General features: G+C 43.2%; 1 protein-coding gene and 1 long non-coding RNA gene across 3 annotated transcripts; one reads left to right on the forward strand and one right to left on the reverse strand.

The window, feature by feature from the left end:
- LOC125394985 (uncharacterized) lies at positions 1–3,881 on the reverse strand. 2 transcript variants are annotated; one of them, XR_015735864.1, is made up of 3 exons: positions 3,808–3,881; positions 445–3,320; positions 1–102 (listed from the first exon to the last, which is right to left on the reverse strand). It is a non-coding gene; the product is annotated as an uncharacterized LOC125394985 (long non-coding RNA). The 2 variants fall into 2 exon arrangements; XR_015735863.1 differs by having other exon boundaries at positions 445–3,554.
- Dhrs9 (dehydrogenase/reductase 9) lies at positions 1,455–27,336 on the forward strand. Its single transcript, XM_048426162.3, has 5 exons — positions 1,455–1,589; positions 14,802–15,177; positions 16,326–16,584; positions 20,160–20,323; positions 24,148–27,336. Exons 2-5 carry the CDS (start codon positions 14,859–14,861, stop codon positions 24,369–24,371), a joined length of 966 nt encoding a protein of 321 aa, XP_048282119.3. The 5' UTR covers positions 1,455–1,589; positions 14,802–14,858; the 3' UTR covers positions 24,372–27,336.

Here is a 27,336-nt window from a genome sequence, read left to right on the forward strand (position 1 = left end):
GTTCAGGACACAATTCCCGTCTTCCATGTGGGCCTTCAGGTTGTCGTGTGTGATGCGTCTTTTACCCTCCGAGCCATCTTCCTGGACCTCACACGTTACAGTCTAACGTAACGGGATGAAAATGAAGCAGAACTCAGCACGTGGCTTTGAATGTGGCTGTGATTTCAGTCTGGAGACAATGCAGCCAACAAATGTTTCCACTGACAGATACCTTTATCCACCAGGCAAGGCTGGGGGCTGTTCTGACCCTACCCCCACCCCAGGGCACTGACACCGAACTTCTCAATATAATCCATCAGTACTGAGAGCCATGCCAAGCGGAAGGCAAGAATTCCCGACCACGGTATGCAAATTGATTCTGACATTTAATTTTTCCTTTTAAGCCTATTTGGGGAATTTTTAAAAACAGAGCTGCACTGAGCAAGATTATTGAGTAAAACTTACCATGGTGTAACCTTTCCTTTGCCCTTTCTCTCCAGTCCTCCAGGGCTACCCAGGTGCTCGAGGGCTCTCCACCTTTCAGCTGTAATAGCCTGCTTATAAGGAGGATTAATGATCACAGCTTTCTTCATATGGATTTAAGTCGAGGACGTTTTTCTCTGAGGCTGTATGTTCGTGTCTTTATTCTGTCTTGTGCTATTATTAAAGAGGAAGAAGTGTATTTGGCATATGTTGGGCACCCCCAAATATTTATCTGGATAAATTTTTGTTGTTGTGGATGAAATAGGAACCCCACTCATTTAATGCCAAAGGCAAAGTCGTGTCTAGACTCCATTAGAGGGATGGCTCTTTCGTTCGCTAGCTCCAAGTAAACAGAGAGCAAAGGAAGGCGAAGGAACGCAGCATGAAATTAGCAGAAAAACTTCAGGGCGCCTTTGCCTGCCTGTACAAAAGCATGCAGGGAGGTTTGGCAAGCTGGCCGGAAGGTGGGCGGCATCTCATCCTCCACCCCTTACAGCCCCAGCTGGCACCAAGGAGTGCCAGGCCTGCTGGCAGAAGCATTTGAAAAGGCCAGCTTGGGGTGGGAGGGGCAAGTCTTTCCCACTTTCACTTCCAGAAACCCTATCAAGATATCTTGTCATACCTTAAAACACAAATTAGAAACCACAAATTATTCCCAAACCATGCTCCCTTGACATTCGTTATGTTGATCTTCTTGCTGATAAATGTTTAAAAAAGGAGTGAGGGGTTGATCCATTTGATGCACCTAGTCACTTATAAGGTGCTTCTTTATTTACGGTTTCAGGTGCCTCTTTTGATCAAGAGAGTGTAAGTCATTTCTCTAGCTAGTTACATCTTGTTTATAAAAGACCCTGACGATTCCTTTGGAAACCTGTGACCCGCCGCCTCTCCGCCCTCATCCACTGAGGAGAGACTTAGTCATCACTCGGTGTTGCAATGGGTGTGACTCACAGAGAAATAGAGAAGACTTCACACATGCAGGCCTCAGAGCTCCGGCAGAAGCCCAGGCACCTTGAGAGGATCAGCTTGCTCAGGGCGGCACTTCCTTCTCCTGGGCACGGCAGGAAGGTGGCAATCAGCTGAGTGAGCCTCCAGCAGCTTCTGCACCCCCAGTCATCTCCGGCGAGGTAACTGGTGACTGTTTGGTCATTTGTCTCTTCGCTTAACCATCTCAACCTGAACTGGCTTTAATGTTCCCCACTTTTACAGGATGAAACAAGTCGTCTTTCAGTTGTGGTCAACTGTTTTGTTTGTTGGCTTGTTTGTTTGCTTTAATTAGTGTGAGATTGATGGGTACAGAGTCCATCACCTAAAGAAATGATCTCAGTGTGACCCAGGAGCCTGACTGAAATTCTTCCAGGACTCGGGACTCTGTGACTATTCTGTAGCATCCTGTAGTCGCAACTACATACTCTGTCTGTCTCTCTCCCTCTCTCCCTTCCTTCTTATTGGACACCTTCTGTGACTCTTGGGAACCCTGAGATATTGAAGAGGGCAGAGATCCAAGAGTTGTGTGAGCATCTTAACAGAGGGCCTCAGGGGTGGCACAATTTCTTGCCAACCACGGCCTGCTATGTTTCTCTCCCTGCTTTCCCATGGACTGTCAGTGTTATTGGTTCCCATGAGCACATGTAGACGAACACCAAACTGGAAGAGAAAAAATATTGGGAATGAAGAAAGGATGTTTCTAAGGTGCTTGCAAACTGTAATCCTGGGGGTGGGGGGGACCTCTGCTCAGACAGCCGCTCCACATTTTGTGATAAAATGACTTAGTATTTCAAATGCTCCCTCCCCGCCACGCACAATTAATTTTTGGCAGGTGGGGCCAATAACTCTGCAAAGCCCCATGATACTCTCCGCCCAGAGCTGGGGTTGGCCTTTGCTTATTTTCCTGTCACTTGGCACATATTAGACACTCTGAAATATGCTTGGCCAGATGGGGATGACATGAGAAAGGAAAGCTCCTTCGTGGCCGTTGTACTGCAAACTTTCACATGTGAAAACGGTGCCCAATCTTTAGAATAAATCTCAGGGTTTAACTACAAGGAATATTTGTTGCTTCCTACATTTCAAGAGGTGAGACCCTAATCACAGATGTCACTTTCTCAAGAGACAGAATTTTAAGCCACTAACATTGTCACAGTTAGTAGCGCTAGCTGTGCCTGAAGGAAGTACCCTGAGGATTTGGAAGGGCTCGCTGTGTTGATCCACACATCCGCTCTCTTCTCAACTCTCATTGAAATTTTGTGACCAGAAATTATAATAACATACAGTGTACAATCCCTTCCAGCTAGCAGTTACTATCTTGTGGTCATAACTTAAAAAAAAACTATAGATTCATCAATGATTCGTAATGCTCTATTCCTGTAAGGAGGCACACAGACAAAAGAGTCAATGCAGGAGGGCCTGGGGTGACCAGTATTCATTAGCAAAGGTGCATAGGAAATTGCTTTAATTTAAGATGTTTTCCCAAGACCTGAGTCTGTACATCTGGGGAGGCAGGACAGCCTCTGTGTGAAGCTGCTGAGGACGCATGCGTGGCCTGCTCCCACCACACACTGGGTGTGGAGCTGCACCCTCCACCCTCCCACAGGGTTTCTAGTGGAGGAAGCTTTGCTTTCTCCCATTACGGGATGGAGCTCGCCAGTCCAGGATGCCGAGCACCACCTCATCTTGGCTGTGTCATCCTCGTGGTCAGTATGGTTTTCACCAGATTCCCAACAGAACAAGTGCATGTAGGGGCCATTGGCTTTATTTTTAAATTCGTTTCAGATTTTCAGGTGCCTGACTTTTATCCTCTTCCTGTATCATCAGTCTCTTGAGTTCCTTTTCCTTGGAGAAAAGCACATTAGATGTCCCTGGGGTTAAAGAAGAAGAATTTTTACTTCACTAAAAATGGCACAGAATAGAAATGAGTCCTGAGTAATGAGCCATGTATGCAATATCTAAATATGAGAAGCATGCGTGTTCCACGGTAGTCATTATTAAGCACGCCGCATAAGAAAACTCATAAAATCCTTCAGACAGCCATCTAGATCGATGCTTTCTATTTGATGCATTTTGGCACAGTAGCTCAGCTGCTGGTCCAGAGACTGCAACAAAATTAACATAAATGAAGATTTAATAAACTCCCAGTGCTTTCTGAAAGAAAATCTTCTGTGGAATTATGTGGGCATAAAATGAACTGGTCTGGGAGACACCCTCTAGAAAGAGTTTTCCTGTCTAAGCAGGACTTCGAACGCTAGTGTCGTTTTTTTCATCTTGCCACCCACTTCCTATCAGCAGAGGAAGGCAACTATTAGAAGTCAAATCAAAGGAGTTTATTTTAAGAATAAACTTACTTACTTCTTACTGAGAAACCCAGGAAGAGAAGCCAGAAAGCAGAAGTGGGAACCGCCGTGGAGCAGAGCGCTTCCTGACAGCTGCTGCCACGTGGTTCCTACGTTAACGCTCTACACGGCCAATGAAGACGGTAATCAATCTCCTCCCATGGCTCCCTCTGAATCTCTGCTGTATGACAGAGACTTTCTGACAGACATTTTCATTCTTCCTAGCGACTGACAATGTGTTCGTTCCCCGTCCCCACAGCTCTTCCCTCTCCTCTTACACAGTTTAAGATCCCAAGGAGAAAGGTATCTTTTAGCAAACATTCTAATTTGTGATATTCAGCCTAACTCCAAAATAGCATGAGGGTTAAATGAAATACATATGTTGAGATTTATGAGCTACGATCCTTAACCTTTTCATGTCTGAATTGGAAATGGGGACATTGCACGATCGCGCACAATCGCCCTGTCATTCTCTTCCTTTGTCCGGAGGTCACCAGTCTCAGAAGTCAGTCTAAGCACTATCAGCCAGGAGGCAGAGCGGATCACTTCCGTCTCTTCCTTCTGTTCTTCCTCTTGCTCCTCTGCCTAAGGTCATGCAGTGCACACAGCACAGAGGTGGGAAAGAGGGTACACAGTCTAGATGCCAGAGCCCAGCGGGAATGAATGCAGCCCAGGAGGGACCAGAGGGGTCTGTCCCAGCATCACCCCAGAATCGTGGCTTGCGCCTTGAACCAATTAGCCTGCATATCTGAATTCACCTCTTTTCTATAGAGATTTCTTTATTTAGCTTGAGGTTTTCTGAGCAGGCTCTCATTTATGTTGCCCAGTCTGGCCTCTCCCTCCTATCTTTACCCTCCAAATGCTGAGATTATAAACATGAGGTACCACATCTAGGACAAAAGGAAGTTTAAGATAAATATTTATAGGTATAGGCAACTGCCTAGAACAGGATATCTTAAACTTTCACCAATGTTGGCCCCTTTGTATCCAAGAAATATACATCTATATAATCTGAGATATATAGATCTGTAAAATGGGCATACAAATACATACTGACAGATCATAAAGAAATTTACTTTGAAACAATTCTCTTGGGTACACATAATTTTACCAATTATTGAAAATGAAAACAAATTTACATACTAATATAGACATGCTTGGTTGTTTAAAAAATAAAAAAATTAAGTCTTAACTAAATATTTGATACTTCAGGACTTAGCATCTTCAATGTTTTTCAGAGTTGACTAATATTTTGATTTTTGATTGTGAATGCAGAGACTGTCATTGGCATAAATATGTAGTGCAATAGTAGAAACTTGTTTAAGGCCATTTTAGAATTCTTGAAAATTCTGTCCTAATCCCAAGCCCAAATTCATTTAATATTTTTTTAATGAAATCAAGTCAGCAACTCAAACTCTTAAAAGGATTTTCTTATTTTATTTTTATGTATACAAATGTGTTCCTGAGTGTACACATGAATACCTGGTACTTTTGGAAGCCAAAAGAAGGTGCCAGATCATCTGGAAGCTGTGTAACACTATGTAGGTGCTGAGGCCAAACCTTCATCCTCTACGAGAGCAGCAAGTGCTCCTATTCACTGAGCCACGTCTCTGTCCCTCCAAATAGCAATTTTCATAGCCAAATAGTCTACTACAATACAATCCAAAGACATATAAATGAGATGTTTACACGAGGAAAATTGACTGTAAAAAAAAATATTAAGTTCGTACTTTAAAGAACAAAAAAAAAAAACCTACATAGACTGAAAATTCTGCACATCTTTACATTCAATCGTCTTGAATCCGAGCCGAGGTGTTTTAGGCAGCATTGGCTGGCATTACACACACCAGACAAAGTGTATGAGCTGTGTGTTTAGGTCCACCGCTGCAGTAAAGACATTCAGTGCAGCAGGGACAAGCGCTGCCCGAACAACCTTGGATCCATTGTGCTTGGTTTTGAAATACTTTTTAGCCATTGTACATTCAAAACCTTTTTATTGTTGTTAATTTTTTTTATCCCACATTTAGTTACATGGCCTACATCGGTTCTCTACCCACGGTTCAAAAAACCGCGGCATTCAGTCACCCATGGCTGTTCCTCACACTTGCTCCTGACTTTATGAGCCAGAAATCTGAGGACCATGGACTTCCTAGGAGCGTTTGTCAAACTGTATCTAGAGGATCAGTTTGCTGCCCAGAGCAAGCTGTCAGGGCCCCAACCTGAAAGGCGCAGTCAGAATCCAGGCCTTCCGAATGTGAGTGCTAGTGTGGTCACTTCTACATCTACACATAGTATTCTATATAATTTGCTTTTTGGTGCCTTCTATCCTTGTATTAAGAAAAGTAGATATTTTTTAAATCGCAAAGTTAGTGCTTGCCAAAGCAGGAGATGAGCAATTTTGTAAGCAACTAAACCTCTCTGTTGAAGTCACAAAATTATAAACACTCATCACGGAAACCTCAGTGGCCGGATTTCTAGAGAAGCCGTCCTGGGTCCAGTGACACTCAGAACCTCTATGTCAGCAGTTCTCAAGTATGAGCAACTTTGTCCCCTAAGGGACATCTCTTTATCACAAGTGTTACTGACAGTTAGTGGGTAGAAGCCAAGGATGTTGCTAAACATGCTAAAATATGCTAGCCAGACTTTACATTGTTAATTATGGAGTCCAAAATCTATAAAAAAGGACAGCAATTGGAGAGCCCGAGCAACAGACAGAGAGGCCCTTACAGGCAGGAAAGGTGGCTGGTTCTTCCCGTGTAACAGACTTTAAACTAGGTTAGTTCACCAGGTACTCTTGGACAAAAGTAGCCTATCTCTGCTCTACCCCCGGGAAAGACCCAGGGAGGATAAGTGAGTTGCTCCAAGTCCTCCGAGGTCTGAACTCCTGAACACTGCTCTAATGCTAGGGGCCAGGGGACCTGCACTCTTAGCAAACAGTTTGGCACCGGGGAACAGCAGAGAAATGAGCAGAGGGGCCGAGGCGGTCCTGTCAGCTGTGGTTACTCATTTACTTCTCGGGTGAACTGATTGGCTGACTGTCAGTCCCTCTCTCTACACAGGTCATGGTCCTGAAAGCCCTGACCTGGGACTCTTGTTCACAGATAGTTTCTTGGCTAAAGCGCTACTCGGGGTCAAAGATACGTACTGGGTTGTTACTGACCTGGTCCAATGACCTAGAAGAATGCAAAATGCAGAGACGAAAGAAGAACTAACATTTTTAGACAATAGTAACGACAGGCTGCACAAATCAACGTCTCTCGAGCAGTGTTAGGTGTCCCGAGGATTCAGGTTACTGACTGGAACACCAGCCTCCGTGATGACCATCGGCCTAGAGGGCGCACAATGACGGTCCGTTTTCATAGCGCGCATCCTTAATGACTAAAAAGCTCCCCTCTGCTTCTTGTCACCAAGGGAAACTGTGTTTGTTTAGGGAGGAGGTTAAGTGGGAGGTGGAGAGGATGAGGCCGAGAAAGACTGACTTAGGTTTGAGCTTTTCTTTTCCCCCAGCAACAGTGAAAACAGGCTTTCCAAAGGACAGAAGGCAGGCGACCTAGTATCCCAGGTCTCTCCAAAGTCCTGGCATTTTGATTTGTACCTAGAACCCCAAAGCAGTTCAATGAAGCCTTTAGGGGAGAGGGGCTTCATCTTTCTTTACCAGACTTTGACTGTTTTGTTTCAAAGTGCTGTCGTTCATGGTCATTCCTATAGGGGAGCTTGCCGCCAGGGTTCACTCACCCGTGGGCATCCAAATCTGGCTTCTCTAATCTCTTGTTGTTGGCATAGGAGCTGCACCCCTGTCTGTACACTTCACATCACCTAGAGACTGTTTGCAGTACCTAGTGTGAACGCTGTGTAAATAGTTACACTGTTGTTCAGGGGAGGAGACTAATGCAAAAGTCTATGTGTTCAGCAGAGATCCAGCCTATAAAACGACTCAGATCTGCCGTTGGTTGTGTCGTGGGTGTAATTTCACACTTACAGAAAAGCTAAAAGGGGATGGTACAATCTAGAGTCTCTAAACATTAGCATTTTACCATGTTTTTATTCTCACTGTCATATATACATATGAGGTTTTGTTCATTTATACTTACTATTCTCTGAACTGTGTGGGTTTTTATTGTGTTTTGTTGGTTCATTTTGTTTTTGAGACAAGGTCTTCCTATATAGCTCTGGCTGGCTTGGACCTCACCATGTCTATTAGGCTGGTCTTAAACTCATAGAAGACCATTCTGTGTTCACCCAGGCTGAACTTTTTGAAAGCAAGTTGAAGACATCCTGCCCTGTAATTTTTGGATAGTATTTTGATAATATAAATTATCAAAAAAGCGGGACATTTTCTACAATGTAATTTTCGAAGTAACATTTATCAACTTTACAGATTCTTTTTTCAAGTGTTCCTAGCTGGTGTAGTAAGGCCCTTTCTGAGAAAGGGAGAATGCTCACCAGTCTGCTGTCCCATGTGGCCTTTAACTGTCTTGTCTCTTTGGCAGCATTAGTCCCTTTCCCCCTTCGTGACTGGTGTTCTGAAAAGCATGGGGCACACATTCTTCAGAAAGATGCTTTTCCATGTATGATTTGCTGAACTGTGCAGAGAGCTCTGCTTCTCCTTTCTAGTGTCAACCAGGGGCAATGATGTTGGTTTGCTCCATGACAAAGAATATCCACTTATATCACTTTGCTAATGTGATCTCTCAGATTTCTTCGTTGTGAAATTGCTGCTGTTCTTTTTTACTTAGTAATTGTCTTTAGGGGACATCCTTTTAGATTTTATACTGTCATTCTAACAACCATTGAGAAGTCTTGCCTACAACAATTATTACTCTGTCAATAGCTAGTATTGACTTTCTAACTGCATCCTTTCTTTGACACTTCTCAGTTGGCATGACATCCTTGTCCTTATACAGTTGGTTATTGATGTTCATTAAAATGGTTAAGTTCATGTTATAGTCAATGACTTATGATCCATTATGACCATCATTTGCTTTGATGCCCAATTGTGTCACACTTAGCGAGTAAAGACCCTCCCAGTTGGCTCTTCTGTGTTCTTTGATATGTGCCCAAAACACTCTCTCTCTCTCTCTCTCTCTCTCTCTCTCTCTCTCTCTCTCTCTCTCTCTCCCTCTCCCTCTCCCTCTCCCTCTCCCTCTCCCTCTCCCTCTCTCTCTGGTGTAAGATACCCCAGGATCATTTTATAGTTTCCTAGACTAATTTAATCCTCATATCAGCCTTTCCAAAGATTATAATAGTGAGAATATAGGAACCCCAAGGTGCTTTCATTGATCTCCAAATCCTTCATCCTTCCTAATTGAAGCCTCTTGTGTCTGGCCACTCATTATCACAGTAATAGCCCCTACCTTCTGGTGCAGGAGAATTATCTGTATTCTGTCAATCATATTTTAATAAAACGCTGATTGGCCAGGCAGGCAGTATAGGTGGGAAAACCAGACAGGAAGTAGAGGTGATGCAATGAGAACAGGAGAATTCTGGGAAGCAGAGAGGTTCCTCTGCCTCTCCTGCGCAGATCACTGAAGAGGCAGCATGTAACTTGCCCAGCTGAGAAAGGTACGGAGCCATGTGCTAAAGTAGATAAGGATAATGGGGTAATATGTGTCATAAGAGCTAATAAGTAGCCTGACCTAATGAGCCAATCAGTTTATAATCTTACGGAGTCCTGTGTGTGATTTTTCTTTGTTGCTTGCCGGCTGTTGGGGTACTGGGAGGGACAGAAACCCCAACAAGCCAGCCCTCATACTACATATGGCGCCAACGTGTGGACAACTGTATCCACATAAAGCCTGAGACAGCTTGGGAAGTAATTCTAGAACAAAATAACAGCATTATTCATGGTTTCTTGGTAGCAGCAATTTCTCGGGTCTGCTCTGCTTGCTAGAGGCAAGCAAATGCTCTCATCTAAGAGAGGCTTCCTGACTCAGCTTTAGCTGCAAAACCTTGCAGCTCTTTTAAGAGGTCCTGCCACGAAGCACTTAAACGGTGTTGATGAAAAGCTGAATGCATGCTTTTTGGTTTTCAGCCGTAGCAGGAAAAAAGCTGCGCTGTTTTAAAATGCCGGCTTTCTGGGCTGTCCTGCCAGGACAAACTCGGACTCTTGCAGGCAGGCAGTCCGACTGAGTGTGGTCTGTGAGCAGAATGATGCAGCTTGCTTGCTAGCAAGGACCTTGAAACACGACAAGTTGTGGCAGTGAACACAGCTGTGGCTGGTATCTCAGCTATGAGTCTGGAAAGCTAAGGAATGAGCTGGATCTAGCTGTCAAAGCCACGGCTTCCCATATTGCTTTGTAAATTAAAGGCTCATGTGGTCAGAAAAAGAGAGATAAACAGTAAAGAGAGATTCAAAGAGGAAGAAAACCTCTAAATGGTTTACAGTGTGTATATGCAGGCTAAAAGTTAAAGTTCTTAAAGTTAAAAGGAAAGAAAGAGAGTAGTTGGGTGTGGTGGTACACACCTTTAATCCCAATGCCTGGGAGGCAGAGGCATATTGACCTCTGTGACTTCAAGGGGTAGAGGTAGATTGACCTCTGTGACCTCAAGGTGTGGTAGTACACGCCTTTAATCCCAATGCCTGGGAGGCAGAGACAGATCTCTGTGAGTTCAAGGTGTGGTAGCATACACCTTTAATCCCAGCACTGGGGAGGCAGAGACAGGAGGATCTCTGAGTTCAAAGACAGCCTGGTCTACAGTGTTATTCCAGGACAAAGATATACAAAGATCCTGTCTCAAAAAGTAAAAGTAAAAATAAAAGAAATAGAGGTTAAAATAAAGCCACATAAAGATGGAAAATGCACAGAGAATCTTCATACTGTATGCTTTTATGCTCTCTTTAAATTGTTTGATTGCTGAGGAAGGAGCAACAACTGCTAAAAGACTTTTGTTTATAAATGCTGCTGAACTAACCCAAGATAGGAATTTTGAAAATACCTTGGCTTCAAAACTGAAGTCAAAAGGTATGCTACTTTGGAGAAGAGATTTTGCTTTTGTTTCCACAGAAAACGAGAGACTCTGGATTTATTCAGAGTTAAGAATAATCACCTTTGACCAAGGGAGGCCACCTGAAAAATCTCCGATAGGAACAGATGGCCCAGATGTCTAAATTCTACATCCAAAACAGATTCAAGACTGTCTCCTGAGATGATCGAGACTCACAGGATACTCCAGTCAGGACTTGAATTATAACTCTAAATTTTCTTTAGGTCCCCATAAGATCATCAGCGCCCCCAACCAGCAGGAAGTAGCCTGAAATACTACGCCCACATTCCCAACAAATGGACTATGGGTATTTTTCTTTGTTTAAAAAAAAAAAGAGGGAAATGGTGCAGGAGAATTATCTGTATTCTGTCAATCATATTTTAATAAAACGCTGATTGGCCAGGCAGGCAGTATAGGTGGGAAAACCAGACAGGAAGTAGAGGTGATGCAATGAGAACAGGAGAATTCTGGGAAGCAGAGAGGTTCCTCTGCCTCTCCTGCGCAGATCACTGAAGAGGCAGCATGTAACTTGCCCAGCTGAGAAAGGTACGGAGCCATGTGCTAAAGTAGATAAGGATAATGGGGTAATATGTGTCATAAGAGCTAATAAGTAGCCTGACCTAATGAGCCAATCAGTTTATAATCTTACGGAGTCCTGTGTGTGATTTTTCTTTGTTGCTTGCCGGCTGTTGGGGTACTGGGAGGGACAGAAACCCCAACAAGCCAGCCCTCATACTACAACCTTCCTCATGGCCTCCGGGGCTCATGGTCCCCCCTGGGAACTCACCAGTCATTATATGTGAACAGAGGAGGGCACGAGGGGAGACAATGAAAGGTGCCGCACACCACGCCCCCATGTCTGCACTCTGTGCACTAGAACCCAGTTCGTGAGCTTCGGGCAAGGGAACTGGAGGTTGAAATACACACGCAGAGACAAACCGACATACGCAGAGACAGAACAACACACGGACCTCCAAACGCTAGTTCAGAAAGCCCCCTTTATTAACACCATGTAGGCTTAAATACACTGCAGTCAATGGCCAACAGGTGATAATCCATCCTCTGATCCTCTAAACTAGGCACAGTTTCTAGTAACTTTAATTAGAAGGTTCTAGGAGGGAAAAGCAGCTGAAGTCCCAACAGAAAGGAACACTACTTCGTGTGTCAGAGGTTGTTCTGGCCCAAGGACGTTTAGCCTAGCGTCTTAGCACCCATGCCGAGGTGCCTGTGTTGACTCTATCAGCTCAGCTTGGACACCGCTCAACCCCAGCTACCAGAGAATCCAGGGTTTCCTGTTCTCTCAAATGGGAAGGCATGGTGCTCCAGGCTGCAATAGCTTTTGCAAACACCTTGGATCTGTGAGCCTGTTTTATCTTCTATAAGTGAGCCAAATAATATGTTTTCCACGAGACTGGAGAGAAAACCAGCTGAGACTGTGTGCAACTCTCCAGCGGAGAGGCCTTTGCCAAGGTGGGGGCCAGTCTCACTTTTTACTCCTCTCTATCTGCCCCTGGCAAAGTCGACAGCAGAAGTCACATCCTCTATTAGAGGGACATTAAAACTCACAATTGTTTTGCTTTCTTCAAATAATTTCTCTGGCAATTTGATTTACAGTGAAATTAGACATTTCACTATTCAGTGACTATCAAGGGCAGGCTTAAACAAAACACTATAACTAATTGGATTTACGAATATGAAATGTCATTAAAATCTCTAAATATGTCATTTCATGAGTGCTTTCTGCTTCTCCCCATAATTATACATTTTAAATTATTATGTATTTGAGAAGCAAAAGCCCTGCTGCATGGACATTGGTATGCAACAAATCAGTTCCTACACAAAGGGGAAACTAAACCAGATTATGAAGTAATTTAAAAACCTGTTTTTAAACATCTGTAACTGTACCATGAGACAGCTACATCCCCATGGTTTCTGTATTTTGATATTTCTCATTGGTTTAATATCAGTCAGTAGATTTTTTTTATTTCTTTCTTTATAAGTCTTTTAGGGGGAAAAAAATGAAACCAGCTCATTTTTTTTCCTTAAGAAGTAAAGAAGATACACTGAATTAATTTTTATCTTAAATATGCTATTGCTTATACAGTGGTAGAAATTAAGTACATGTATTTGAAATCCTATCTATGCATTTTTTATAGACACATTTATTTATCAAAATACTGAGTCACATGTAATGACCATTACTTTAAAGGGGACATTAAAGAGAAAAAGAAAAGAAGAAATTTCTTAATATCCAAAAGAAGGCCTAATTCTGGAAGTGTCCACACAGTCTGCACTTCAGTCCGTGTCTATTGGTTTTCTTCTGTGAAATATTCCAGGCCCATGTGAGCCTAAGGAGAGAGAATCAAGGACAGAGACAGCCAGTTTGGGGCTGGAGAGATGGCTCAGCAGTTAAGAGCCTATACTGATCTGGCAGAGGGCCCAGGCTCTGTTTTCAGCACCCACATTAGGCTGCTGGCAACCACCTGTTACAACAGCTTCAGGGGATTCCATTATCTCTTCTGGCCTCTTCAGGCAACTGCACTCAGTGCACGTATCAGACAGACAGACAGACAGACAGACACACACACACACACACACACACACACGTGCGCGCGTGCGTGTGCACATGTACATAATTTAAAACAAAAATCTAGACGAATAAAACTAAACATACTGTGTTGACCTGGCAGGGAACTTTCCAGGCCTGCAGGCTATGGGGAAAGAGAGGGCTCTTTCCCAAGGTGATGTTCTCTCTGGCCGGCTGCCCTACCCTGACTTAGGAACTAACACAGTGTTCCTATGTGGAGAGGGAGCTGACCTTTTGCCCTGTTTCCCCTTGCCAGAAGTTAGAAGGGCAGGGTGTCCATGACTTCAGACCTGAAGCAGCCAGACTCTGACTCTTGCTAGCTTCCTTCTACTGGGTGGAGTCCCACTCCACAGGTCCATGGTAAGCATAGCGTACTGAGGGGAAGCAGAGGTACAAGTCCCTGCAGAAGGGTACAGGAAACCCATCTCTTGCTTGCACAGCAAAACTGATATTCCTGTTGGCTCTGTGCTATATAGTTTGGTCAGTTTCACAGGAAAAAAAGCTGTTTCATTTTGTCCTGTTTATACATGCCTTTATTTTTCTACAAGAACTTAGTGTTAAAGAGAGAATTTAAAGATTTGAGATACCAGGCCTTCATCTCCCACCCTGCTCTTACTTGCTGGAATCCCACGCTTCGGTCTCCCCTGGTAGAGTAGCAATATTCTCTGAGCCAGATGGGAGGCGGACTCGAACTTACTCACAACAGGAAAATAGAAACCACACCGGGAATGTTTTCTTAGTGACAGTTGCACTAATGCTCTCCTCTCCAGGATTCTGAAATTATCTGGGAGTCTGGCAGGACAAGAAGACCGAGCTAAAGTACAATGCTTCTCACTCTGTGGGTCACGACCCTTTTTCGGGGGCTTAAGTGGCCTTGTCACAGGGGTCACCTAAAGCCACCGGGAACACGGATCTTTACATTATGATTCATAACAGTAGCAAAATTACAGTTATGAAGTAACAGTGAAAGTAATCGTCGGGGGCCACCACAGTGTGAGGAGCTGTATTAAAGAGCCTCAGCCTGAGGAAGGCCAAGAACTGCTCCTTCAGGGGCCGTTGATCCTGGTTTGCTCTCCAGTGTCACTGAGTGATGAGAGCTAAGGTTTTACTGTGAGACTCTGTCTCTCAGACGGATGAGTTCACGTGGGAGATTAATGTCCCTCCTCTGTGCAACTCTGCTGGTTGCTTCTGCCCCGTGACTGTGCCGGCTTTGCTTCCACTCCATTCCTTTCCGTCTGGATTTTTCTAAATTCTGCCTGGTTGGCTTTGGCACGATCTTTAAAAAGCCGTATGTGACGCAAACGACTTGTCTTTTTCAGCAAGCCACCGGATAATCTTTGTAGTATCTATTTGTCTATTCAAGTTCTCGGAAATAGCTCACGTTCATCGACATGCGAGTATTCTGATTTGCATTTTTCTTTCTAATTTTGAACATCCAGGACGCCATCCTTTATTGCTCATGAGAGAAGGGTCCCGTCGCATATAGGAGAAAGAAAATGTTGATGCTGTTTTGGGTGTTGGCCCTCCTTGCCCTCTGCGCTTTTCTGTGGAATTGCAAAGGACAACTGAAGATAGCAGACATCGCTGACAAGTACATTTTCATCACTGGTTGTGACACAGGCTTTGGGAACTTAGCAGCCAGGACTTTTGATAAAAAGGGGTTCCGTGTCATTGCTGCCTGCCTGACTGAGTCAGGAGCGACTGCTTTGAAGGCAAAAACCTCAGATAGACTTCACACGGTGCTCCTGGATGTCACCAACCCTGAGAATGTCAAGAAGACCGCCCAGTGGGTGAAGAGCCATGTAGGGGAAAAAGGTAAGAGAAGAAATCTGTGGGATGGGGTGGTTGGGAGATGGGGAAGTAACTAAAGCTAAACAAAATGAGTCCGTGTCTTAAATGGCTTTTCAAGAAAATGTCCATGAAGGCCCTGCAGCAATTTCTTCGTCTCCACAGAGCTCCTAAGTAATCCCCTTGTGTGTGAGATGTGTCCCCAACAGACTGCCTAGATAGAGTCCCAGCAGGTGAATCTAGAACAGAAGTGAACGCCCTAACTGTTCCTGACCTTCTCCAGCAACATCTCAGCAAAGGGTGTTGAGGCTCAAGTCTTTAGGAGAATATGGAATCAGCCTCCAGATCACCACTTGGATTACCTGGGACCCACACCTCCACAGATGGGTTCCGGGGTGCAGACATCTTTAGTGGTTGGGAGAACAGGACCTAGGGCTGTGAGGACAAGGGTCTTAAGGAGTTCAGCTGACCCAATCAGCTGTAGACACTCCCTCTGCTTCAGATTCCGTTAGAAAACTGCACTCTGAGCTGGGAGAGTTTTGTCAGCTTTCAATAATAAAATATTCTCATAGATGAAGATATCAGGGCTCATAATAGAGAAAAGCAAATGTGTGTGCTTCAATAACCTCTTTAGCTCTAAGCCTCTGAACCTTAAATGCAATGATTTAGCAAAGCCTCCAGACAAGTTCCGGTGCCTGAATTCCAACACCTTTAGCAATACTGCATATTTCCAATCAAGAAACAGTCAAGTGGATGACTTATTTTTCTAGCAAATTTCAGCATAAAGTGGGTTCATATCACTTCTCTATCCACACAGAATATTTTATAAATATGCACTGACTGCACCATCTTGCTAGGCAGGGAAACAGACTAATTTTCTCTACGTCTGAGATGAGAAATCAGAAAGTCTGCCTCAAAAAGCATAAACAATATGACACTTGGAACCAGAAATAGAATAGTGAGACTGAATTCCAGTAGCTAAGCATGAACAATTTCAACTTAGTCTCTCACTCTGTCAGCTACCACTTCCCCGAAACACAAAAACATTTCAAAGCAGGAATGACTCCGAAAAGCAAATAACACCATTGTGTAAAGAAAGAACCGTATTTCCATCAGAGATGCCCATACAAACGACATCTTCCCACGGTGTCTCCTTCCCTCCCTCTCTGCTTCAGGTCTGTGGGGTCTGATTAATAACGCTGGTGTCCTGGGCGTGCTGGCTCCCACTGACTGGTTGACGGTGAACGACTATAGAGAACCCATTGAAGTTAACCTGTTCGGACTCATCGACGTGACGCTGAATATGCTTCCGCTGCTCAAAAAGGCGCGCGGGCGCGTTATCAACGTCTCCAGCGTCGGAGGCCGGCTTGCGTTTGGTGGCGGGGGCTACACTCCATCCAAATACGCGGTGGAAGGTTTCAATGACAGCTTGAGGTAAGGTGAATTAAATGATTTATACGATAATTGCTGCTAACGTATACCGGATATTTAGTATATATGAGGTATCCTTTTTTAACACTTTAAATATTTCCTCTTGTCCAGGGTTACACAGCTGGTAAGTGGTAGAACTGAGATTTGAACCCCGGTCTGCATTGACTCTCACTGCTTTCACTTCGTGTATTAGTGCATGATGCCCCCAGTGGGGTGCATTTACAGTCAACAGGTCAGTTTGTCTAGTAGAGAATTGTTTTTGGGTTGCTCGCTCCATTGTTATTTCTGGAAGGTGCTAACGGGACAGTACCAGCTTCCTTATGTCTTTGGCAGAAAAGCATTAGTTCTCAAAGGCTTCCCAATACACTCTACTTGGGTTCTGCAGCTGTATCCTGGGGGAGAGGCAGGGAGGGCATGCTTGATTCGTCTTACCTGAAACCAGAATTCGCGACTATCAGTTCAAAGTCCGTAAGCGCTTTTTCAGTCAAGGGTCTTAAAAGCAATGACCGCACTTTGAAATTGTGTTAAGAGAGCTCATTTACTGAAAGAACAATTTTCAGACATGTGGGAGATGTGGAGAGAAATCCCAAAGGATAGGAATGAGGGCTAAGACCAAAGAGCATTACTATCCAAGGACTAAGGGATGAAGAGACACGGAAGCCTCTAGAACCTGGAGACACAGAGACTGACCGCTCCAGCTAAAGATGAAATAACCAGTGTCCACACCACGTGAGGAATTATTAGTCCCACATCTTGTACTGGCACTCCTGATTTTGATAGTCTATGTGCATCAGATACTGGGGTACACTAATGCAGGTGAGCCTTCTAGGATATAGTACAAGCAAAAGAGACTGGAGAAGCAGATGGAAGTCGGTTGAGTCATGCTGAAACAAGCAAGAGAAAAGACAAAATTGCTTTTGGCTCGTCTTTAATTCCCCCATTTGCTTATTCAATTGGTATTTACTGAGGGCATATGTTAGAGTTACGCTGCATACCTCAGATCTAGGAGTAGCTGAGTAAGAAAGAGGATAGATGACCCCACTGAGGTTAATAGAGGCCGATAGTTCCATTCTTCCCCATGATCTAGTTGCCAAGTCAGGGTCTCCTAAGAAACAAACACAATACCATTTATTCAGAAAATTAATGTGGCGTAGTATAGCCTGGAGAACGTGTTAAAGATGCTTAAGGGTGGGTATGGGATGTGACCAGGGAGTTTTTCTACAGCGTTACCAGGTGTGGTCGTCGGCTCGGAGATCATCACACTTCGAGTAACACTGTCTGTCATGGCAACCTCGCTCAGCCTCATTGCATTCTACAAAATGCAGTATCATAATAAAATGCTAGTATTTAAAAAGATACTTCGACTAGAGTGTTTGTAGATTCTGTTGTGCAGCTATACAGTGTCTGAAAGTAACCAACAGGAAGTGTCTATGTCGTTATGAACCACAGAATTGGTATTTAACACGGAATGGCACATGCAGACTGATCCAGGGTGTCTGCATACATAGAGAAGGGCTGACGGACAACAAAGAGAGGCCTGGGACTCTGAAGCTGTATTTGCTCAGCAAGCGTGTTGGTTTCATGTTGTCATAGCAACATGTAGGTCTCTTTTTCTTAGCAGAGTGGCCTGTCTCCTGTCCGCATCATTTTCACAAGCACATAGGAAAGAGTCTTCTCAAACACCTCCTTGGAGCTGCCATCTCCCAGATTTCTCTTGCTTGTTTCAGCATTGCAGATGAATAAAATATAAATAGGTTGAAAAATAACCTTTAAGAATTTAATGTAATATACCTTTTAAAACCACTCAGGATTGAACTGATTTCTATCGTCAGTAAAATATATTTCAAATTGTGCAATAGTTTTGATGCTAAAATGCACAATCTGGAAAGAATTGAATTACATTTTAAGATTACAACTAGAGCTTACAAAAATGCCTTATGGTGAGGGATGGAGATGCAGCTGAGTGGCAGAGCTCTCACCTAACAATACAAGGTTCTGGGTTCAAGCGTCAGCATGGGTAAGATGTCTATAAAATGAGTAATTGCCTCTTTATACATTCCTAGTGGAAATATGCATTAAAATTAAGAAACAATTATTCATGCACTACATTGTTTGGCTGACAGGAAGGAGGCACCAACAGCATCTCTAAACTGTGACTCAGTAAATATGTAGACTTGAGGCTGTCTATAGTGTTGTGAAGGGACAGCTTGCTCAGCAGCCAGGGATCAAGGCAGCATGCCAGTCATCGTGATACTAGATCCTTCAGCATTTTCAGTCATGTTGCAGTCCACATTCCAAAACCCCAGGGAAACCTGTCCCTCCAAGCCAGTCCCTGGTTCATTTCCCCATCAGATACTTTGAGCATGGAGAAGAGATCATCCCAACCCAAATGCTTATCAGTTTAACCAGAACTGGATTAGTGTGGGGTTATTCAGAGGATTGTCCACCCACGTCCATTTCCTGTTCCGTCATTCAGTGTCACCTGACCGCCTTGAACTCCAGTTTCTTCAACTTCGAAGTGACAGGGTAGAAGAAGATGTTTGTTGCCAACACAGTCCTTGTTAATTCTGTACAAAGATTTATGAGAAATTAGTTAACAGGTAGTAAACATTCTCCCAACAAATTTGAATGAAACAGCAAGAACAACAAATGCCTAGGATGTGACTACACAATGCTTGCCTAGCCTGGGTGAAGCCCCTAGACTGGATCACAGCTCAATGAAAACATGTTTTTATAATCACTAATATTTTATATAACAATTATATTTTACATAGTAATTATGATCATTAATATTGGGAACACTACTTCACATAGCCTAAAATTAAGTGGCAGATGTGTGTGCAGGTCATTGTAGAAATTGTTAGAAACTCTATCTCAATCATGGGCCAAAATTTATTAAGATGGTTTTAGGAAATTCAAGTCAGATATTCAAAAATCAGTTATTGAAATCAAACTTCCTATCGTAATACAATAGGAAGATATACTAACATGACAATTACATGCTGAGTAATGACAATAGCAAATACCAAAAATTTTGGTTTTCAGTAATAAAAACATCATATTTCTTTAAGAACAGAAAACCTTGTTTGTACATAAAAACATCAGCATTGATAGCATACTGTACTCTCAAATCCTCTCTGAGGTGTTTCAAGCAGCTTGCATCGATTTTGCCTGGGATAACGGCCGGGGCAGAGCAAAGATCACAGGTTCTTGTTCAGAAATCAAAGGCACAGCGAGATTGATTGTCCCATGTAACGTGGGCACGCACTGCAAGGAACACCTCAGATTCATGACTCAAAGAATTTTGAACCCATTTTTCATTATGAAGCATTCAACAGTCTGTTACTGTTGCCAAATTCTTTACAACCCCGGCACTCAGTTACAGGATGCCATTTGGGTCCTGACCCATGGTTTGAGAAACTGAGCTGCTAGGTGAGGCGCAGGGAGTTTATTCACCTTCCTCCAGATCATGTATCAGTGCGTCCAGTGATAGACAGGAATGCCAAGTTCTTGCTTTGGAATGGGGTTTCCAAAAAAACATTTTTTTAATTAAAAAAGTTCTCTGATTGTTCTCACAGGCGGGACATGAAAGCTTTCGGTGTGCATGTCTCATGCATTGAACCAGGACTGTTCAAAACGGAGCTGGCAGATCCCAAGAAGACAACTGAAAAAAAGCTAGCCATTTGGGAACAGCTGTCTCCAGACATCAAACAGCAATATGGAGAAGACTACATCGAAAAAAGTGAGTTTGGGGGTGAATTCGGTGTCTTCTGGGATTCAGTGTCCTGGCCATCATGAAGAGTCATAGACACAATGATGGAAATATTTAATATGGGTTTTAAGCCACCTCTTGCTCATTTGAGTGATTATAAATGATTACTGAGAAACTAACATATGCCAGGCTTTTGCAAGGCATTTCTGAATTATGCCATTTATGCCTCAAAAGAAGTATTGGAGTAGTGAACAAAGGTTTTACAAGGTAAAGATTCCTTTCCAGGGGATTCAGTATCAGCTCAGTTCAGATATGAAGCCAGGCCATCTGGCTCTCAGAGTCTCATTTCTTTACCTATTTTATCTTGTTACTAAACACAAACCACTCATTCAGCATTGTTCAAGATTCTGTGGCAGTGACAATGATAGATAAGACTCAGACTATGGTCCTTACAGTCCCCTAGAGCAGACTGCAAAGAGTAACCAAGGAAACACTAGACTATACGGCAACAAGAAAACAGACTTTCTTTAGGGAGATCCAGAGAGTCAAAAGTGAAGCGGATGAGGCAGTCTCTAGTTGCCCTGGAATATGAGCTAAGAAAGGGCCCCAGCTGATGGAGAAGCCTTAGCAGGACAGGACAGGTTTGAATAAGGCTTTGGAATCCAGGAAAGAGTTACTCGGGTGGAGGAAGCTCTCGGGGGTCAGGTGCATATGAAAGGGGAAGAGGAAGAAGAGGTAAAGTGAGACAAAAGACTGAGTCACGGGGAGAGAATCATAATCGAGATTACACAATGATGATTTATGCTGTGAACATTTACAAAGCACTCGTCATTGCTCGAAGTGCCCCACACGCCCTCTTTCATTCATTCACAACGGCAGGCTCTATGGAGTAGATGCTACTATGTCCTTCATTGTATAGGAATGACATGCAAATGTCATAGACATAGAAATGGCATGCCTGAAACTGCACAGCTGAATGTGAACCCAGCGTAATTGTGCCGTGCATTCTTGGGCACCCGAATTAATACAAAGAAAGCAATAGAGTGAAGACTTCAGCCAAAGTTCCTCTTAGGCCCTTCCTCCCACCCTAGTTTCCTGAACCTGCAATGTTTGCTTGTTCTTCCTCAAACATTGAGCTCTTGCCTTCAGTGGAACAAGGCCCTGCCTTTCCTCCATGTCACACCATGCCTCCAAAATGTGACTCTGCCTCACCACTGGCCATGTAACACAATCAACTATAGTGAGGTTCAAGATCAGTTGAATGGAAACCCAAGACTAAAATCAGAAACACATACGGAAGTTTTCAAGATGCTAGGCATTCCCAGCCATCACCATCTCAACGTAATACACTCACACACACAAGAAAAAGCCTCCTGAGGATTCCAACTAAAATGCCTGATTGACAAACTTGCCCAAGAATGTCTCTCTGTAAGCTTAAAGCCATCACCATTAGAAGCTGTATTTCTTACATTCTGACTCTAAAGGTTTTATGTAGGTCAAAGGTAAGAGGTTGAATTTAATCCTGATAGACTTAATACTTCAGAGACAAAATCCTTTGTTTAAAAGAGTTTTCCATGTTAGCGTGACAGTGATAATTAGCTATGACTATATCACAAAATTCCTTCCAAAAATTTTCTGGCATATAACAGTTGTACGTATTTATGAGGCATAATGTGATGTGGATATCAATGTTAAAAACAGATCAAAGAGGTTGGTATATTGATTTTTTGAAACATTTATCATTTCTTTGAGTTGAAAACATTCACAATTTTCTTTACTAAGAAATATAAAAAAGCACTGAGCTCAATTTTATATTAATTTGTCATATTAATTATTTCTGAGTCAGAATTTAGAGGTGAGCCAGACTTATAGTTCCAACGCAGACCAGAAATTTAAGGTCAGCTTTCTTTACTTCCCAAGCTGATCAGCAAGGTAAACTAGTCATTAACACTTACTTCCTTCTTTGAACAACTTGTGACCACTTAACAAATGCCACTGTCACTTACTAGGTTCTTTGAACGATGGAGGGCCTGAGACCTAACATGGTAGGTTTTCTCCCTAAGAAGACATGGTCCGGGCATGCTTGAAAACACATGATTATCAAATGGTAGTTCAACTTTGAAGTTTTTTGTTTTGTTTTGCTTTGCTTTGTTTTTGAGAAAGCCCATACCGTGTTCCATAATTGCTGTTCTAGCTTACATTCTCAGCGACCACACACACAGGATCTCCTTCCTCCACACCCAGGTCAAACTTCTCTTTTGTCTCACTGCCACTCTGATGGTCCAATACGATGTCTTGCTGTGGGCTGAATTTGAGCACTAGAGCAATTCGTGTGCTGTGAACAACACATTCACACACACACACACACACACACATACACACATACACACACACACACACATACACACACACACATACACACACATACACACACACATACACACATACACACACACACATACACACACACACATACACACACACATACACACACACATACACACACACATACACACACACACATACACACACACATACACACACACATACACACACACACATACACACACACATACACACACACACATACACACACACATACACACACACACATACACACACACATACACACACACACATACACACACACATACACACACACATACACACACACACACACACACACACACACACACACACACACACCCTCACTGGCCCTGTTTATGGCCTCTTGAGAAATGTCCAATTGGATTCTTTCTGTGTTTTGAAAACCAGATTGGTTTTTTTTTTTCTATTGAGTTGTTGGAGGTCTCTTTGTATTTCTTCTTGGATATCCACCCTTTATCACTCTATGGTTTGCAAAGACTTTTTCCTGTTCCATGAGTTGTCTCTTTGTTCTTTTAGCTGCTTCCTTTGATGCACCAGAGATGGTTAGTCTGATACAGTCCTGTCCATTCGCCTTGGATTTTGTGGTCTGTGCTATAGGATCGTCTTCAAAACTTATTGCTTAGTCCATTTTCTAAAAGCTTTTTCTCTGTGCTTTATAGTTTTGGGTTCTACTTTAAAGTCCTTGATCATCCTGAATTGACTTTTACATTTGATATGAGATAAGGTTCCAATTTCATTCCCTTGCCTGTGAGAAGTTGTTTGTCCAATACTTTTTTTTTTTTAAATTATGAATCGAGGGCTTCAAATCATCCCCAATCCCTTGTAAATGTATTTGCCTTGGTGGGATCTTAGGTCATGACTCAAACACCTCATTTGCCCGACGGCTGGGATAATTTTCCCTTCTGATTCAGGACAACACTGTGGAAATGTTCAGTGGTGTGGGTACCCTCTCTGTCTTCCTATGCACCCTCATACACAAGAATGTGTACAGAATCATATATAACACAGTACTCTCCAGAAAGGATTAGGATTCAAAATTATGGCTTCCTAGGGACAAGGCACTCATGGACTCTGTACAGTATCCTTCCCTACTGCCTCTAAAGAAGCAGTCTTCAAGGTCCTCAGATCATCAGCATTACCTGAAAACTAGTAGAAAACGCAAATGCTAAGACTTCAGGTGTACTGGCTTAGGGATTCTGTATGTAGAAACCAGAAAGCTGGATTTTAAAAAGCCCTCTAGGAGATTCTATTGCCCACTCAAGTTTGAGATGAGACCAGCTGGCCTAAAAGAAGACCTTGCAGCATCCTTTTCTGGAGAATGGAAACTCATTCCAGTGAGCCTCAATTATCAATGGCAAATTCACAATAAAAGTCCCTGTCCTGTGTCTTCCTGTTTGCACCCTAGCCTCCCACTATGCTTCTCCTTTTCTGCCCAAGAGTAAGCATATTGTTATCTCTTCTTCCAGGTCTACACAAGCTGAAAAGCAATACGTCCTCTGTGAACTTGGACCTCTCTCTAGTGGTAGAGTGCATGGACCACGCTCTAACGAGTACCTTCCCCAAGACTCGCTATACCGCTGGAAAAGATGCCAAGACATTTTGGATACCTCTATCTCACATGCCATCAGTTTTACAAGACTTTTTATTGCTGAAACAGAAAGTAGAGCTGGCAAATCCCAAAGCGGTGTGACTCAATCGACCACAACTGCCTGCCCCAAGCTTTGAGGCCGGCTGAATTCAAAGACTAATCATTCCAATCTCGGTCTTCACCAAACCCAACTTGGACTCATTTAGAGCACGTTTCTGTCTATAAAAGAGGGAGTTCCAGGGTCCCTTAAGTCTCCTTTGAAAATAAGGACAGAGAAGGCTTATCACGTAGTCACTCTTGCCTGATACTGAAGCCTTGCCTGATTGGTAGGATGAAAGGGAACCGAAAAGACTTCTATCCAAAATATGTGTGCTGCTACCTGCCCCTTGCTGGCTCAGTAATCCCGAATGTTAAGCACCGTGTTTTATCAAAATGTTCAGAGATAAGAAGCCTTTCCTAAGTGAACCTGATGGCTCTGGTATCTCCCTGAGGAGGAGCCGCAGGCTGGAACTCACTAAGTTCTGATAAGCTTTGAGAGGAACAAGGAAGTGGTCAAGGTGCTGTTGTACAGAGCAGTCACTGGTACGAACTGAGAGGCCCTGAGAAACACAGGGAAGAAATGCAAACCGAAAGACAGAAAGAGACAGGGAAGGAAAGAAAAGGCAGGGAGACTCCAACCCAAGCTCCACACTCCAGAGGGACACAGAAGATGCACTACCACGGCTGCTGGGACGTCATCCCGTCTGGTCCCTGTCCCAGAGGCCCTTCACATCTGGCTTCACTGTTTCAGTCAACTCCATCACCGCTGGCCGCGGCCACTTCGTGTTTCCATGGTCAGGTTCTTGGCTCCATTTTGCAGCTTCAGACTCTGTGGCTTGCTGCCCTCCGACTGTCCAGATGTCCCAAGGCTGCCAAGATTGGCAGAATCCGAAGGAAGCTCCTTTGCTGACCTTCCCACCGTATTAGTCCGATTGTTCTATCTTCTGATTCTGTATTTGTTTTGCCTTTTTCTGAGACAGGTTTTTTTTTTATTCCTTTAAGTAGCTACAATTTGCTGTTTCTTCCAATCAAAAACTAAGTAACATGCAGCCTACTATTAAGACCAAGCCTGTCAACTGTGTTACCCATGTTAATGTGCCAGCTGCATTTTGTTACACCTTTGTAGCTCACTCATCAGCTTCCCCTCAGAGAAGATTCAGTGGACCACAGTGGTTACACTTCACCTCTTGGGTCATAGATACTGTAAAGGAGCCTGTGGCCATAATAAGATGTCTGAGCCCGGGGTCACCAAATAAGCTGAGTGTTCAGAACAAGTCACTAATTTCTGCAGCTGAAAGCAGGGCATGTCTAAACCATCCAGACTAAAAAGAATCTCCTCCATTTAATTCACTTTTTTTTTTGAGACAGGGTTTCTCTGTAGCTTTGAAGCCTGTCCTGGAACTAGCTCTTGTAGACCAGGCTGGCTTTTTAAAAAATTTATTTATTAATATCTTCAAAAACCCTGAAACATCTGTGGGGAGCTCAGCCTAGTATATAATAAGGAAAATCCCCAGGAAGTTTCTAAGAAAAATGCTCAAATGTTATCCTTCTGCACAGTATCAGTCCTAATAGTTCTTGGTAGAATAAAATATCTAGACTCATTTACTGATGTGGAGGAAGTAGCCACACATCCCCAAAATGAAAAAAAAAACCCTCTGGTATCTACAAGTGATTTATATCAATTTTAATATAAGTGATCACCTCCTGAATTCTTGCATGCCAAAAAAGACAATTATGCTTTGTTTCGTTTTTAACTTATTTATTTTTATTTACGTGCATTGTCATTTTTCTATGGGTGTTGGGTTCCCTGGAGTCAGAGTTACAGACAGTGGTCAGTTGCCATGTGGGGGCTGGGAATTGAATCCAGGTCCTCTGGAAGAGCAGCTGGTGCTCTTAACCACTGAGCCATCTCTCCAGTCTGACAATTCTGATAGTTTTTCATTAACTCTGTGGTGATTTTTGCCTTTCTTTTAGTTGCTGGGACTCAAATACTCAGGATCTCACGCAAGAACCCATGCTATACCACTGAGCTACACCACACCCCAGCCTGTGATTTATTTTTAAAAAGGAAAATGTTTATAGTTTCCGTCATAGTTTATGAAGCATTGTGCCAGCCAGAGCACTGTCTCCATCTGTCTAACAATTTCCAAGCTCTCTTGTTGGGCAACCTGCCAGAGAAAGATCCAGATTCACAGCCCTCCTTGATGCCTAGAAACAGGATATAACCTGAAATAGGTCAGGTCAAGACAACCCAACCCAGCTGTCTGTCATTTTCTGTAGTCAGTACCTGCCCTAACATGACCCACTTCACATCCGATAGAGAAACTGGAAACAGAAAGGACTCACTATGGATCTGTAGCCTACATGGTAGACAACAGTCATTGTGTCATCCATAGGCAAAAGATTACTCTTCATCCATAGGCAAAAGTTTACTCTCAGCCTTTGGTCTTGGCTTCCTCCTCCATGGCAGCTATAACTTGAGTATATATGAGCCAAAATGGCGGAATCTGGGTTACGAAACAGATAATGCAAGAAAGAGCCTTCCCATTAGTAGAATAATAGGAAACTTATCCATCTGGTGAATGAGTGGATGGTCTGTGTCTGCCAGAGTCTTAGTACGGCCGTTCTGTGTTCCAGGAATTGTTTCCTCTAAACCTCGCCACGTCTCAGTCAGCTGTGTGCTTTAGAGATGGAGAAATCAAATCACAGCCAAGTGGGTAATTTTTTGTACGTTAGAGCGCTGGTCATCTTGGGCCAGAACTCACCTAGGCAGTCTTATTCCAAAGGTCATGTGGTGTGGTATATGATAAAGAATCCAAGACTTGCAGAGTCTTCCTAAACAATGATTCTGATTGTACAAAAACAAAACCATCATTAGGTAGGCCAACATCAATCTTGCCTACTCATTAATGGTCATAGGTAAAAGTGGTATATAATCCTGAGAAACACAAAGATACACTCATTTCTGTTTTTATAAATTCTACTTTTATCTCTTCTACAATAAAATAATGTGGATATTTATACACAA

Source organism: Myodes glareolus, chromosome 21, assembly GCF_982192425.1.
Source record: "Myodes glareolus chromosome 21, mMyoGla1.1, whole genome shotgun sequence".
Lineage (NCBI taxonomy): Eukaryota > Metazoa > Chordata > Mammalia > Rodentia > Cricetidae > Myodes > Myodes glareolus.